This window comes from Elephantulus edwardii, unplaced genomic scaffold (assembly GCF_000299155.1).
Source record: "Elephantulus edwardii isolate Elephantulus edwardi_28Jun2011 unplaced genomic scaffold, EleEdw1.0 scaffold00026, whole genome shotgun sequence".
Taxonomy (NCBI): Eukaryota; Metazoa; Chordata; class Mammalia; order Macroscelidea; family Macroscelididae; genus Elephantulus; species Elephantulus edwardii.
Window position 1 is genome coordinate 2,264,351 of NW_006399776.1, and position 16,367 is coordinate 2,280,717.

The window sequence follows — 16,367 nt, forward strand, 5'->3', positions numbered from 1 at the left end:
TATGGTGCTGTGCCTTTTTATTTTAACAGCTGCATATTTGCATAACCTGTTAATGCTGTTTCCCTACGATTACTCTAATGGGCTTCCTTTTGATTTTTGGACATTTCTCTCCTTGTCCTTGTAGACTCAAAACAAAAGAGAAACTTTCATCTTCAACCTAAGTTCTGCCTGTTGCAAATCTTTCATATCTTCTCTCTACTATACAAGAAAGCTGAGTTTTGGAGAATATAATGTTGGCACATTTATGACTTGGTTTGTCTCTAAAACGTTCCTGATATTTTCTTAGTTTCTTTACTAATCTTTCTTGAGCTTTGTTGTTGTTGTTACTTGCCATCAAGTTGCTCATGACTCATAGTGACCCTAATATACAATAGCTTTGACCTCTGCCCTATCTTGAGCCAGTCTGACTGTGACACACCTAATCCCATTGACCTAGTTCATTTGGGGTCTTCCTCTCCAGGGTGCTATCCCTCCACCCTTCCAAGAATGATATGACTGGTCCCTCTTGGCCAAGTGCCCAAAGTATGTGAGACAGAGCTTCAAAATCCTTGCCTCCAAGTCAGGGGACCATTCAAAGCAAGACAAGGCCTACATATATAACTAGCTCCTTGAGTTTAGGTGCTGTATAATACTTATTACCTACCTATCTTACTTCAGTTTAACAAGGATTATTGAGTACTTGTAATGTTTCAGGAGTCACTTCGTGGTGCAAATAGGTGTTTGACTGCTAAATTGGCAACCTGCTTCTTTGGAAATACTGTGTGTTGCAGTTCTACTCTATACACAAGGGGTTTCCTCGAGTCAGAACTACTAAATAACTTGTCTGTTTTATACTATGTTGTAGGCACCAGGCTACCACCTGGAGTAGAGGAGTGTCTGCCTAGCTTTAGAGCGAAAATATTTGGCTCATTTTCTTTGTCTCATAATTAACTCCACTAGGATTCCATTGACAAGAGGGACCTACTCCTATCCCTACTGACTATCACATGGAAGGATACTTCTTTAGAGAGAGAGGAGGAAGAAGGGAGAGGGGTGAGAGAGGCGAAGGGGAAGTAAAGAGGGGGGTAGAAAAAAGAGAGAGAGGGTAGGAGGGAGGGAGAGATGGACTAGGGAAGGAGAGGGTAAAGGGGAAGGAGTGGAAAGAGGGAGGTGGGATGGAGTGGGGAGGACCAGTGGACTTCAAAGACTTTACAAAAGAATCCTGCTGTGAAAGTCATAACATTTTTTCTTACCTATAAACACAAGTAAACAAAGGTAGTAAGAATGGATGCATATTTTGATTTTAAATTATTATACTCACTGCAGTATCAATGTCCTGCGTTGAAAAGATCATTTCCTTCCACCAAAAATCTAAGATTAAAAAAGAATCTTTGAGGGAGGATATTATGTCTTTTAGTGAAGTTTTAATAAAGAACTCAAAGGCTTTAGATGTGGGGTCACAAACTGCAAGAGATAATTCCTTTCTTTATGATATTTATCTCCCGCTGTGCTGTGTGTGTTTTTTTTTGTTGATCAAGTCTGAAAATCTAATTACAGTTCTAAAGGTGAGAGGAAAGGATTTATTGCTCTCTCTGCTTCATACCAGGAAAGAGTGCGCCTCGACCTCTTCCTTTTGTCTTCTTAAAATGAAAGGAGGCAACGGGTGGAAGGTTTTTAGGGGTTAAACGGGGTTCTTAAAAAAAACTCTGGGGACCTCGTAGCTTTAACTTGAGAAGCTCCTGCAAAGCAGATGTTCTCCAAGGCTGGAGGACAGAGACCTGTCGAATAGACTTGGGGTACATACAGTACAGGTGGGGGGGCAGCTGTCTGGTCCGGAGCTGGAGGCGCCAGCACTCTGCAGGTGCAGGGCTTATCATTTTGTCGCTCAGTTCTCAAGAGGGCGGGGAATAATAGCGTTGCAGAGTGGAGGGGGATGGACCCTCTGAGGGAAGCTCAGTGAATTTCAGGCAGCGGGGTTCCAGCCGGGTGCTCTCACCTGACTTGGGGGAGGAGGAACAGCTGCCACTAGAACCTCGGGGAGGATAGAAGACCCTAGTTTGGACGCCAGAGGGCTGGTCTCGAAGGTCTCGGTCCGACTGTTGCTCCGTGATTGCGCTACTAACTTGCCCATCATTCCAGTGCCCTATCTCGATTGGCTGTTCCGTCTGCCATTCGGTTCCGCCGCGCTGACCCCCATTGGCCCCCCTCAGATTGAGGCTCCGCCCCAAGAGCTGGGCTCGGGCTGTGGGACACCGAGGAGAGAGCGCGGTGATTGCTCTGGGTTGGGGGGAGGCGGTGGCGGCTGAGGAGAAGGAGGTGGAGAAGGAGGAGGGGCGGGACCGGCTGGAAGCAGCGGTAGCAGCAGGCTGGGGTGATGGTGCAGGTGCCCGGGGCCCGCGCGGAACTGCCCGGTTGAGGGGCGCCTGGTCCGGGGTCCGCAGCGCCGCCGCGTCGCTCCCGGAGGCGGGCGAGCGGGCGGGAAGATGCTGAGCAGGTTGATGAGCGGCAGCAGCAGGAGCCTGGAGCGAGAGTACAGCTGCACGGTGCGGCTGCTGGACGACAGCGAATACACCTGCACCATCCAGGTCAGTGCCGCGTCGCCCTGCCGCGGGACCCCCTCGCTCCCCGAGTTAGGTCAACTTGGCCCACTGCCGCCGCCTGGGGGTCGCCCCTTCCCCAGCGCCGCGCTTTGTCTGCCGCGGGCTGCGGCGGACGGCCACGGAGCAGGGCGCCTCCGCTGGAGCCCCTGCTGGGGGCCGGGCACCTGGCGCTCGGTGCTGCTAACGTCTGGAACCTGAACTACTCCCTTCCCTTTTTCAGGGCTAGGGTCGCTCTGCCCTGGCTCCTCAGTCCCGCCTGTGTGGGGAGCGCCTTCCTGTGAGTTCGGAGGGAGGCGGGCAAGCGGGAGGCTGGTACCCCGGGTGCCCCGTCGGGGGGCGCTAGCTCCGGCTCTCCCGCCGGGCAAGGACGGCTGGCCGGCTTTTCTTATCTCTTTGGTTGGAAGGATAATAATGGTTTATGTCATAATTCCCCCCCCCTCCTCGGCATCTGTGAGTCAGAGCTCTGAGAAGGTAGAACTAAAAACGCAGCCCATGCAGAGTGGCCTATAGAAGGGAACCCAGCCCTCTAGGCTTTCAAGATTTAGGCCCCCTCCCGCCTTTCGCTCCCCAAATCTTATCTTGTAGGGCAGTTCTAGGGGGCGTGAGGTAAAGATTTAGCAACAAGTCTCAGCGATTTGGGGGTTAGAGATGGCAAGAAAGAATCAGTGACTTAAAAAACACACCAGTATGATCGTGGATCGTGCTGCCCAGCAGTTTTTGAGAATCTTGGTGTTTTTGAAGGGATTTGTACAACCGCTGGCTTCTGTTTCTGCACTGTTGTTATGTGGCACGTCAGGAATAGTAGTTTTTGCCAAGAATGCAGCCACAGCACTCTCTCCTTTATAAAGTCAGAGATGGGGGGGGGAAACATGGGCAGTGCTCCGGCGTTTAATTCATTAGCTAGGAGGATCCTGCGCTCACCGCCGGAAACTGCTTTTTTTCTGGAGAAGCAAAATTGAGTTGAACCCGGAGGGGTCTCACCTGATCCCTTGCCATTTGCAGCAAGAAACCAGAAGGGGCTTCTCGGCTCATATGTGACAGACAAAAAAACTGTCAGCCCAGGTTCTACCCTCTTTGTCTCCCTCTCGGTCCCTGCTTTATTTATTTATTTTTTTGCTGACAATGCTCAATAGAGGAAAATAACGGTGTGTGAGAAAGACAGTGGGTAGGGTATGAGAGCAGCTGCTCTCTGCTGACTCCGTGCTCAGTTCAGCCTTCTCTCCACTTTCCCTCCCCCTAGACCCAGCTCTGGGCATAAGTGCTGACTGCTGCCCAAGATCCAGGAGGGTAGAGAAAGAAAGAACACAGAATCCTTTTTTTTTTTTTTTTTTTTTTTAAGCTCTCCAATAGAGATTAAATAGAGATTCTAGCCATCAGAGCTGAAAGGATTTTTGTCTTTGGCTATGATAGGAGATGTTATGTATTATCTCCTTCGCGAATGAGTAGCTTGCTGCTTTTTGTTTCCATTGTATCCTTATGTGCCATATACAGGGTTTTTTGTTTTTGTTTTGTTTTTGGTGGAGGAGGGCTAGGAGAGGAGAAAACACTGAGTTAATATCTTCACCATTTGAGTATATTGTCAAGAGCCTTTAAAGCTTTTAGGCTTTTGTTTTAAAATTTAAAGCCTTTTACACAATAGTATTTCAAGGACAGTGTGAGATTTAAAGTTTACAAGTCCTCAAAATACTTCTGGGGTAAATGGTGAAATAAAAAAAAAATCTGGAGCAGGTCATTAACTTTTGTCAAGGTATATAGAGTACATATGAAGAAATATAATTCCTATCACTACTCCACTAGAAATGATGAGTAACCTTGTGCTTTAAGTATTGCTGTAAGGTAGCTAGTTCTGTTTCTCAGTTTGTGGAATCTTTGTGGTTGGTTAACTGGGATTATAGTTGTGGGTAGCTTTTATTTGTGAAAAAAAATAACTTAACCAACACTTACATTTATACTTTGTACATTCCTCTATGGTTATGCTTCTTTTTTCTGCTGATTTTATGTTATTACAAATTAATATGTTACAAAACATTTAGGATAGGTTTTGTTTTTTAAGCTTGATGTGACATGGTCCTACTGTAGTAAGGGTGCACTGGGTTCATACCTGGAATCTAAAAATAAGAATTCTCAAATATATGTAATATTGCCATTCTTTGACACCATTGCTGTGAACTGCTTTTCTTTTTACTCATATGAGATAGTGTTAGAAAGCCATTATTTCATGTGAAAGTATATTTTGTTCACATAGATTTTTTAGAACATGTAAAAATTGAAGTTTTCTTAGCAACTTTCTTTTACATTTCCATAAGAAGGTATATGTATGTTGTATATGTACACACTTATTTGTCAAACACTGGGCACAGGGTTTCACTATGGAAAGGAACACTGAAATACTTATTAAAGCAATATTTTCAACATTTTAGGATTATAGTGCCCTATGTTTCAAAAGAAAAAATAGTAATTTGAGCATCTTTTTCTTAAAGTGTTGTATGCCATATTTTTACTTAATTTAGTTATCTATTTAAAAAATACTTTAGAGACCACTTAGGATATTTCAATGTAGAAAGGAATACCATTGGGTTAGAGTTAAATAGCCACATTTGGTAAATTTCAGTTGTAGGAAATTCTGACAAAGTATTGGCTTACCCTTTCATATTGCAGCAGCTTTACTGCTCTGGCATTTAGAATGTGATTATTAAGGTAATGAAAATGCCTTGTATCTTCTCAATGAAGGTTGCCACAGTTACCAGACTATTTTTCATTCTTTCTGATTTGCAAAAGTATTTGTAGGCTATGGGAAATGAAAGGATACTTAGGAGGATTGTAGTATAATTGTTCCCCTGTGAAGAACACTGTTAACAGCTCCCTGACAGTTTTGAAGGTCATTGGCTCATAAATGAAGATCTGCTCATAAATGAAGATTTTTTTTACACCTGTTTCATTTATGCATAGCTGTATTTATTTACCGTCTTTCTTTTTTTGGTATTCTGTGTTTTATTTGGAAAATAATAGGAAAAACGAAAAGACAACCTACTACTTTGAACCCAGGATACTAAATGGAGTTACTTGAGTGCATTTAAATGCTTGGAATCTGCTATCCAAAGGAAGAGATTCTAACTGTCTTTCAGGATATAATACTTTATTTGAAATGACTAAAAATATATATTCTAGAATTTCTGGTAGAAAAGAATATTTAGGAAAAGACATTTTCAATTTAGAAGTAGTAATCACTTTGTGTGTGTGTGTGTGTGTGTGTGTGTGTGTGAAAGAGAGAGAGAGAGAGAGAGAGAAGAGAGAGAGAAGAGAGAGAGAAGGAGAGAGGCTAGATTTAGAGAGATAAGGGAAAGGGAAAGCAGTCCAAAAATTTGTCAAGTATGGCTGCTTGATTTTAACCTAGTGGTACCCATTTCTGTTCCAGAAGTGAGTTTTGTTTTACTGGTAACATATTAAAATAACAGCTGGTTAAGTGACTAGTTAAATTGGCTTTCATTTAAATAAGGCACTATTGTAAATAAAATGTGAATACATATGCAGTTCTGTATGTAGTTCAGTCAAGATTTGGATTTATTTCTTTGCTACTTAGATGTAGGACCTTGGATAAAAGGGGGACTACTAGAGAGAGAACTAAGATACGGAGCTGTGTGCTTGCACTCTGTATGCATTATTATATCACCTACCTTAGAACTTTATATTGACTTTATTCCCATTGCACTGGGTGAAAAACTGAGATTGTAGATTGGTGGGATAGTTTGGGTTTGTTGAATGATTGTTATTTGGTGTTCAGTAGGTGCTTACCTTAAATAAACCACTTGAGAGGTAGGTGATTTTATCTCCGTTTTATAGGTGAAGTCTAGGAAGCTAAAGAAAATTTCTCAAAGCTAGTAGAATGTGCTGTACATTTAAACTGGTCTTTTGGGACAAAAGTGCAACAATGAATGAATGGAAATCCAAAATCTCTGTAAATGTTCATTAAAATTAATACTAATAAAATTAAAAAAAACCCCAAACAAACCTGGTCTTTTGTCTCCAAAATCCACCTTTATTTCTTTCTCTATTCTTATTTTCCAAGTCACTTCTCATATCTTAATGTTTCATCTAAGAAATGGAAATATTTATATATATTTTATAGCAAAAAGAAAATTATTTGGAACTCACATTATAAGTAATAAGGAACATCTAAATAGACAGATATGCTCTATTTATATTGTATCTTATCCTGTGTGATGCTGTGTATTATTGAGTCAGAACCAACCCATGGCTGACCCTCTGGCAGGTTTTTAGGGGTAGATAATGGCATGGGAAGAGACTGCCCATCCTTTTCCTGTGTATCAGCTGGTAGAATTGAACCATGTGCCTTTGGGGTTGCTGCGCAGCTTCCTGCCACTAGGCCACCTACACATATGAAAAATAGAAATAAATATTTTACTTATTTTAGGAAAGTCAGCTTAACCTTTAAGTCCACTTAAAATTGTTTCTGATTAATTTTAGTGAAATGGTACAATCCGGGACTGGAATAAACTGGATTCTTTATTAGAGATTGTCTTTAAAATTTCAAAATTCAGATTTGCTTCTTATTCCTACAAGTCTTTGGCTTTAGAGTGTCATTGATTGCCTGGGCCATGATTCATCTTTTCTAATACCTTAATATTTGGTAAATAGAACCCTTGATTTCATTAGCGCAAATGCGATGCTAGAGAATTTGGATAATTTTATTCATAGAGAAAACACAAAGCTGTTATATTTTCATGAATATTGGAATTTTTAACTTTATTTTTAAAAAGTAATTATGCTGTCTCAGGATCTTTATTACAGTAGCAAGTCTGTTGAGGTCTAACCCTTGAAATAAGGAGAATTCCAAATTTAGTTCTCTAGAATCCTAGAAACATTTACATTCTGTTTATGAAATTCTGTATTAAGAAATTTTGTATAAGATTAATAATGCAGATGAACCTTTTAAGTAGAGAGGCTAAATTCTAGGTTTTTAATTGCTGGTTTTTTTTTGTCTTTTTAAAAAAAGTTCTGTGTAAGGAAGTATCACTGACATCTTAGAATCTACAAGCATTCACATCAGATTTCACTCATGGGCATTTGTATGAATTTGCATTTTATTAGATACTTGGTGTGAAAATGTCAGATGAGGCAATTCAGTATTGTATGTAATAAAAGAGCATGTGGATTTTAAGTCCTGTGTTACCTTGCTCAGAGACTCATTTATCATGTCAGTGCTTTCATTATATATCACACTTTAAAAAATAAAAAAAATTCACCAAAATGAAATTGGACAACCTGAAAACAAAAAAAAAATTTTTTTTTGCTATAGATTCATAGTAACTGCCATAAATAACTATATATGTAGTCTATAGAGGGAGTTCTGTTGGCCTAGTGGTAAGAAACTGAACTGCAATCCCAGCTGCACATGGTTCAAATCCACCAGCTTCTCTGAGGGAGAATGGGCAATCTCCTCCCTTGTGATTAAAGGCTTCTGAAATCTAGAGGGTCAGCTGTGGTAGGTAGCAACTTGATGCTACTCAACAACAACAAACAACAACAACAACAACTGTGCTATAGATTCATAAGTAGCTATGAAAATGCGTAAACTGATGGCCTAGTAGTAAACTGTGCTGCAGTCCTAAAGACATTCTTCAGATCCACCCGCTGCTCTACAGGACAAGGATGGACAGCCTCCTCCCACGCAATGTACTGCCTCTGAAATCCTGCAGTTGTGTCAGCTGTGGGTTGGTTCGGATTCAAGGACACACAACAACCACCACCACCACCGAAGGCAAGTAAATAATTTTAGAAGAAATTTGCCAGTGATATAATTACTATATTAAAACCTTTTATACTATTTTAAAAAGAACTTTATTTTTATGGTAGATTATACTTCACATTAGTATTTATGAAGGAAAGAGGAAGCATAAGCTTACTTATTTTTATCTTAAGTTTTAAAAAGGATAGCACCTTAGTTTAATGCATTACATAGTTGTAGTCCAATAAACACTTGTTCTAACTTGTTTATGCTACTCAATTGCTATGTTAGTTTCAACACTTTAAAATTTCTTATGCCTGAAAACAATAAACATTTTTTAACAACTCTATCCCCCTTTATTAGTTCCCATTTCATTTCAACTTACCCCATTCCAAACCATTTTGCTCTGCAACTCTTCTCCCTGGTGAGAAGTACAGTATGTAAATGTGATATTTATGGGGCCTTTGAGATCTCTGGTAACTTTCTGCAATTATCTTTTGTTGAATTAGTGAACCCGACTCTACAGCTCTTATGATATTTTTGGGTTATCTCTTAGGATTTCATGTGGGGTTCCCCCCATCACTCTTTTCAGGTTAAAAAGGCTTAGATCAAATGAATACTGCAAATAAAAGCAGTCCTTCTGGAATGTAGAGGTCTGCCAGAATTAGGACATTGAGAGTAGGGATCTTTATAGACATAGAAACCCCATCACCTCTTCTCGTTAGGTCAATACCACATAAAATGGGATGCAGACCAGTCTTATTTTTTTAACCTCTTACTCTAAATGGAAGTGAACCATTTTCTCAGCCAGCTTCTAATTATGTCTATTTTAACCTGAATTCATCCTCTTGCTGATCACCTTGTCTATAACATTCTGTCTGATCCTGAAGACCCTGTTTCATATAGCAGCTTCCAGTGGGTCACTTTTCCTCAGATGTGCTTACCAGGGCTTAGAAAACAGATTTGAATGTCATGGAAGATTGACAGACAGCTTCTGTATTTCACCATTGTGATGCTTCGAAGGAAGATTGTTGTTTTCCTGGAGGCAGATTGCAGTCATTGTCTGTCTGTTTCTAGGCCCTGGTCTTTGGATCTCAGACCATTTATTTTCTCATGTAGCTGAGTAACTTGGAGGGTCCGGAAAGCATCTCCATTCCTAAATGACAGCGTGAAAAGTCTCCTACCCGTGGGAGCAAAACCATGGTCATATATCCACCCTCGATATTGAGACAAGTATACAGGTAGTCTTCCATTTCTTTGAGACCCCTAAACCCTGGTGTACAATATAACTTTTGAACCTTTACAGACATTTTAAATATTACTCACTGCTGTTGAGATAGTTCCAACTCATAGTGACTCTCCACTGGATTTCAGAGACTGAATTGCTAAGGGAGGAGACTGCTAATCGGTTTCCTGTGGAGGTGCTGGTAGAGTCATTCATATGCAGCCTTTGGTTTAGCAGTGCACCTTGCTATGGCCTTCAACCAGACCTCCTGACTTTAAATATTATAGGCAGAGCCAAAAATAGGCTCTGGAAAGACAGTAGAAGTGTGTATACTTCTTCAATTTCTGACAGGCTGAACTGTAGGTTTATATTATAGTTCTTCATTATTGCTGTTAATATTTTGACAAAAATAGGCCCCTCATTGATCATTTACCAACTGGGATCACTGTACTGTTTCTAAGGTAGTGTTTCCAGATTCGTTATATACGAAATTCAGTAGGCAAGTACTTTCAAAGGCTCTAAGGCCCAAATTCTCCAGGATTTTGCCTACTGCCCTTAGACTAAACCCCAAGTTCTATGAACCAAGTCCTCTAAGGAGAGCCTTCCGTGCCATGCTCATACAGGCAAAGTAATTGGACCACAAGCTTAGCAACTACTGAGTTTGTATACAATAGCTCCATTCACTTGTCTACAGAAAACACCCCTTTGACAGTGATTATAGCCTTTATTCCCTCCACCCGTCCTGCTCTTGACTCCCTGTATTTACCATGACCTCAGCTGCTGGTCCGTATGTAGAGGAACCCTGGACCACTCAAGAAACTCATTCCTTTGTGTCATTTCAGAGTTTCAGACAGTCACTGCCTCCAAGGAAAACCAATCAAGATTCAGATTTTCTCTTGCCTCATTCAAGTTATCTTACTGTTTCACAACTCTTTTTGCTTGCTGAAAGGGAGGAGGACTTGAAGCACTTGTTGCAGAAGATCAAGGAATATAGCCTTTGGGATTGCATCTCAACATCAAGAAAACAAAGATTCTTACCACTGGACCTATACACGGCTGACGTCATGATGGATGGAGAAGAGCTTGAAACTATAAACAGCTTCATATTGCTTGGATCCACACAGACGATACTAGCAGTCAGGAAATAAGGAGACACATTTGTTGTTGTTGTTATGTGCCGTTGGAGACACATAGCATTGGAAAATCTGCAGTCAGGGACCTCTCCAAATTATTGAGGAGTAATAATATCATTTTGAGGCCTAAGGTGCATCTGATTAAGGCCATGATCTCTCCAGTTACTTGCTATGCGTCTGAGAGCTGGACAGTGAATAAGGATGACAGGAAAAGAATTGACACCTTTGAGCTGTGGTGTTGGCCCATGGATGGCCAAGAGAACAAACAGATATGTGTTGGAGAATATGCAGCCGGAGTGCCCTCTGGAGATGAGAATGATGAGGCTTCGCCTCACATACTTTGAGCATATTGCTAGGAAGTGCTTGCTATTCCTTGAAGAGGGGCATGGTGCTGGGAAGGGTGGAGGGTCAGTGAAGGAGAGGAAGACCCTCACTAGGTGGCTTGACACAGTGACTGCTGCAATGTGTTCTTGTTTATCAGCAAGTGTGAGGATGGTGCAGAATAGAACAGGATTCAGATCTTTTTTTCATAGGATCACTATGAGTCATACTAGACTTGATGACACCTAACAACAACAACTTTAAAAACAACAATCAAACCTATTGCCTTCAAGTAGAGTCCAGCTCATGGAACCTGATAGGGTTTCCAAAGCAGTACTTCTTTACAGAAGCAGAATACTACATCTTTCTACAGTAAGTTGGCTGATGAGTTTGAAACACTGACCTTTTGGTTAGCAGCAAACCACTTCAGTCATGGTGCCATCAAAGCTTCTCGGTCTTGCCCCAGATTTCTGGTAATGGAGCTCAGCAGTCTTTTAACAAGCCTTCCAGGTGATTCTTATGCTGGCTACGGTTTTTTCAAATTACTGTTGCTGAGTTACAAAGATATTACCCCATTCTATTGTGATCAGTTGGTTCTAACCCATGGTGCGGTTTCTAAGGGTGTAAATCTTTATGAGAGGAGATTGCTTATATTTAATTCTTATCGAGGCTGGTGGATTTGAATTGCTAATCTTCTGCCTACCACTTTACACCCTAACACACCAGGGCATATCCTATTTGTTGATTCGATTTAAAGATGAAGAAGAGGGAGAAATACAAAATAAATCTCACATTGCTAGTTTTGATTTTTTTAAAAATAGTTTTTATTGAGTTTCTATCCTGGTGAGATAAAAACTAGCTTATTTACAATTGTTCATATCTATCTTCCAGTGACTGGAAGCAGGAGTGGCATCCAGTTCCTAAACAGTATACCTCTGGAAACTCTATGAACTTTGAGAAATGATGATAGTTATAGAAAGGCTTCAGGCCTTTTGTTCATAGGATCACTATGAATTGTGCTTGACTCGATGGCATCAACAACAACAACAGTCTTCAAGCGGACATTATAAGAACTCTACAGTGGGCCACATACTGTTAGTTTGATGATGTTGTACATATTGTTGTTGTTAGGTGTTGTAAACTCAAGTATGACTTGTAGTTATTCTTTGAGCAATAGATCTGAACCCTGTCCTGTGCCAAATTCACAATCACTGACACACACAGGCCGTTGCTGTAGTCATTATGTCAGTCCATCAAGTTGAAAGGCTTCCTCTCTCTCGCTGTCTTCCTCCACCTTTTCAAGCTTGAGGTCCTTCTCCAAGGAATAGACTTTCTTAGCCACATGCTCAAAGTATGTTAGGCAAAAATTTACCATTCTTACCTCCAAGGAACACTCTGGTTATACACATAGGTTAGTTTTATTTTTATCTCCTTTCAACTAAAAGCAATATGATTATATTTGTATATTATACCTCAAAGATTTTTTTTGTGTGTGTGTGTGTGTACTGTCAAATCAGATCTGACTGGTACAGGAGGAGATTGTCCCTCCTTTTCCCGGCAGAGCATCTGATGGATTCGAACCGTGTGCCTCTGGGATTGTAGTTGCAACTCCTTGCCACTAGGCCACCAGAGCTCCCCATACTTCAAATATTTTTTAAAATATAACTTAAAAGTATTGGGCCAGGAAAACATGTTGAAAATAAAAGTCTTCATAATCACTTTTAAAAAAGTATTGGAAAAATAGAGGAAAGTCCCTGTTGATTAAATATTTACACCCTTGAAGGAGATTATTAACACATTAATGACAAACTATAAAACACGTACGGGTCATGGAAAGAACATTCAGGGCTCTTTGGCTTTATTTTTGCCCCAAGTGGGGGTCAGTGGCTTGGACTTGCCAGATAATTTTTGGGGTCTCTGGCTCATGCTCCATCAGCATTTGGGCTTGCTGGAACAAAAATGGCAGTAGTGCCTGGCTACCTCTGTAGCCTGATGGCTATTGGAAATTGGTGTTATGCTGGCTGATGACCAGCATAACATGACCCTCAGCAATGGCTCACACCTTACTGAGGGTCACGTAAGGAATGTTCAGGACTCTTTTGGGTTTATTTTGGCCCCAAGTGTGGGGGGGAATCATGAACATTCTTTTAAGTGTGTAGTATAGCAGTTGTCTGTATATTTGCTCTACTGAAGTAACTTGTAATTGCTGCGATGATGAACAACTGTGCCATAGGTGTGTCAGACAACATAATTGGCTACCCATCACGGGCAGTGTTTGGTGGAGCTCAGAGATTGATTCAGGTTTGGAAGCAGAAGCAGCAGCCACTTCCTAAACCACATGTCACTGGAAACTTTATGAGGGCCCTTGTATTTAAATATCAGTTGGGCCCGAGGGCCTAGTGCCTATTGGTATTGCTATTTCATTTTGGAGGAACATTCTTCTTAGTTGTACAGCACTCTTCTTTCAATTTGCTATATTAAGGTACTCTGGGTTTGCTGTGAAGCTGAACCTTGTGCCATTGGGGGTCAAACGCTATGACTGCCAATGGTGGACAGTGTTTGGTGGAGCTCCCAGGTTTAAGATGGGTTTGGAAGCAGGAGTGACATCCACTTCCTAAACCACTTACCTCTGGAAACACATGCCTCTGGGAACTCTATGAACCTGGAGAAATGACAATAGTTATAGAAAACGTCAAGCCTTTTATTTATAGGGTTCATGAGTCGTCCTCAATTTGACGATAATGAACAGCCAACAATAAATGACAAACTACAAAACACCATAGAATTCAGGAATAAAGCAAGGTGATATGCTGTGAAGAAGGAAGTTGTTGTTGTTCGTGAATAATAACTATTTCTTAAATTTGGTGAAATTTGAACCAAGTCGTGAAAGATTGCTAAAAGCAGAAAACAAGATGTAAAGATGGGCTTATGACACTTTAGGTTGAGGAAATAGCAGGCTGCTTATGGAGTGGAAATACTAAATGTAAGGATAAACATACTTTGTCTTTTCTTTGGTATATTTATCTGACTTACTCTGGCACAGCTGAGCCTAACAATACAAATCTACTTGCCAAAGGAAAAATGTCAGCATATTTCAATCATAATTGACATGCTTAGAGAAGTCAGTCTAAACTAAAAATAAACACACAAAGGGGATGTTGAATTAAATATATTTTTAAAACTGTATGACATTAAGATCTTAACAAAGCAATGAAATAATATTCTAGATTTTCCATCTTAATTCCATGAATACAGTAAATATATGTAAATTTTATTCCTAAGAGACTCTTTGGGAACTCTGATAGCCTAGTGGTAAGAATTTGTGCTGCAATCCCAAAGGCATACAGTTTGAATTCACCAGCTGCTCAACAGAAGGATGCACAGTCTCCTCCCTTGCGATTAGCTGCTTCTGAAAACACACTGGTGAGTCAGCTATGGGTCAGTTCCGACTTGATGACACTCAACAACAAAAGACTCTTTAGCTTCAGTTTAATCATCTGACCAAAACAAGGTTATCGGATTTCAGCATTTAAATTGTATTTGAAAATCCTTTGACTACAGTGCAGGCTCAATTGTATGTTCACAGTTAAGAAATGTGATCCATAGAGCCCTAAATTACATTTCAGCATCTCTGTTCCCAAGATTAAGTGGCCACAAAAAACCCCCAAAACACAACACAACAAAAATACAAACGAAAAAACAACACACCTCTCCAGAGGACTGAGTAGTGCTTCCCTGGATTCCCTAGTGAACTTTTGCCTGCCAGCTCCAAAATTCCCAACCCTGGTGGGTGAACACAATGCCAGGCTCAAGTGTTAAAGATGGGAACCTCCAAGAAAAGCACTGTTTGGCGTCTGGGCAATCAGTGTTTGGCACACTGCCAATGCTAATAAGTTATTTTGCTCTGGAAAAAGAAAAAGAAGGGGATGGCCTAAAGCCTGATTAATAGGAGATGATTGACAATATAGGCACTCCACTTGATTGAAGAGATTAAGTGGACTTGCTGTGAAGTATTACGGAAGCCAGATAAATTACCAAAGGTTCAACACCTTAAAAAAAAAAAAAGAAGAAGAAAAAAGAAAGTAGTGCATTAAAACAGCATGCCCTGGGGCACACTCAAATATCTGGCCACTTTTATTGAACTTGCAGTAAGGAAGAAGCCAAATCATTAGGGACCTTCATAGTCTGGCACGCCATCAAGGCATTCAGCAGTCTGGCAAATCAACATTGAACTCCAGGCAGATGGAGATCCTTCTTTCTCTACTCCCTGATTTAACTCAGAGGCCTTTAGTCTGGGCTTCAGTCTAATTATGAGGATACCTAAGTGGAAGAGTTAGTTGGTTTCTGAAATCTCAGAGAGTCCAAATACTCTGGGAAAGAAATGCTACTTTCTTGTCGGATAGGACCCAGACAGATAAAGGACATTGTTTAGAACATGAGAGAACCAAATTCGTCAATTTGGATTTTAAAAGAGTTCTGGTAGCCAAGTGGTAAGAAGTTGCACTGCTAACACTATGGCACATTGTTCAAATCCACCAGCTGTTTTGAGGGAGAAAGATAGACAGTCTCTCATGTGATTTAAAGCCTCTGAAAATCCGTTGGAAGGTCAGCTATGAATTGGTTCTGACTTGATGGCAACGAACAACACCATGAAAGATGTAATGTACATCTAGGGATAGTTTAGCTTACAAAAAACATTCAGGCCTGCCCTATTTCAGATTCTTTCCTCTTTTTAAAACAAGTTTGATTTTTTAATTATTATCATTAATTTTAATGAAAATTTACAGAGGCTTTGGATTTCCATTCATTCATTATTATACTTTTCTCCCTGCCCCCCCACCCCAGTTCACTATTCTCTTTGAAAAGTAAAAGAAAAAGTCTTTCATTGTTATATAATCCCTTTCCCCTGGTCCACTCCACTGTGCAGCCTTCGTTCTGGACTCCTGTCATGACAATAAAACCTAATCACATCTCTCTTTTAAACATTTTTCTCTCTCATACGTTTCAATGCACTGTGCATTCTAGAAACCATTAGAGTTTGTATGGAATTGGATGTTTCTACGTTAGAACTCCCTAGATTGGTATTGATGCCTGGGATGTAAGAAGGCATTTTTTTTTAGGCTATATACTCACAATATGTATTTATCTGCCAAAGAATAGTCCATCTCTTCTTTTTAAAATCACCCAAAACTTACAACATTGAAAGAGGGTAAAATCTAATAAAAACATAAGCTAGTTTCTGTATTAGAATACAACTTTTTCAAGCCATGACTAGATTCTGTGTGAGACAGGTTATTAAGATAAATGGCAGTTTAACATAGTTGCAGAACATAAGCTACTGAATCAATTATTGCAGTACTTTA

At 40.5% G+C, this 16,367-nt stretch overlaps 1 protein-coding gene across 2 annotated transcripts in view; it reads left to right on the top strand.

Moving 5' to 3' along the window:
- The first annotated feature begins 2,279 nt into the window (after positions 1 to 2,279).
- FRMD5 (FERM domain containing 5) overlaps positions 2,280 to 16,367 on the top strand; it is a 487,250-nt gene continuing 473,162 nt past the window's right edge. Inside the window, exon 1 of one of the 2 annotated variants that reach the window (XM_006882953.1) lies at positions 2,280 to 2,564. In XM_006882953.1, the coding sequence (XP_006883015.1) occupies positions 2,463 to 2,564 (102 nt within the window). In that variant the 5' untranslated portion in view covers positions 2,280 to 2,462. The remainder of the gene's footprint in view (positions 2,565 to 16,367) is intronic. The other variant, XM_006882954.1, reaches the window with a different exon arrangement.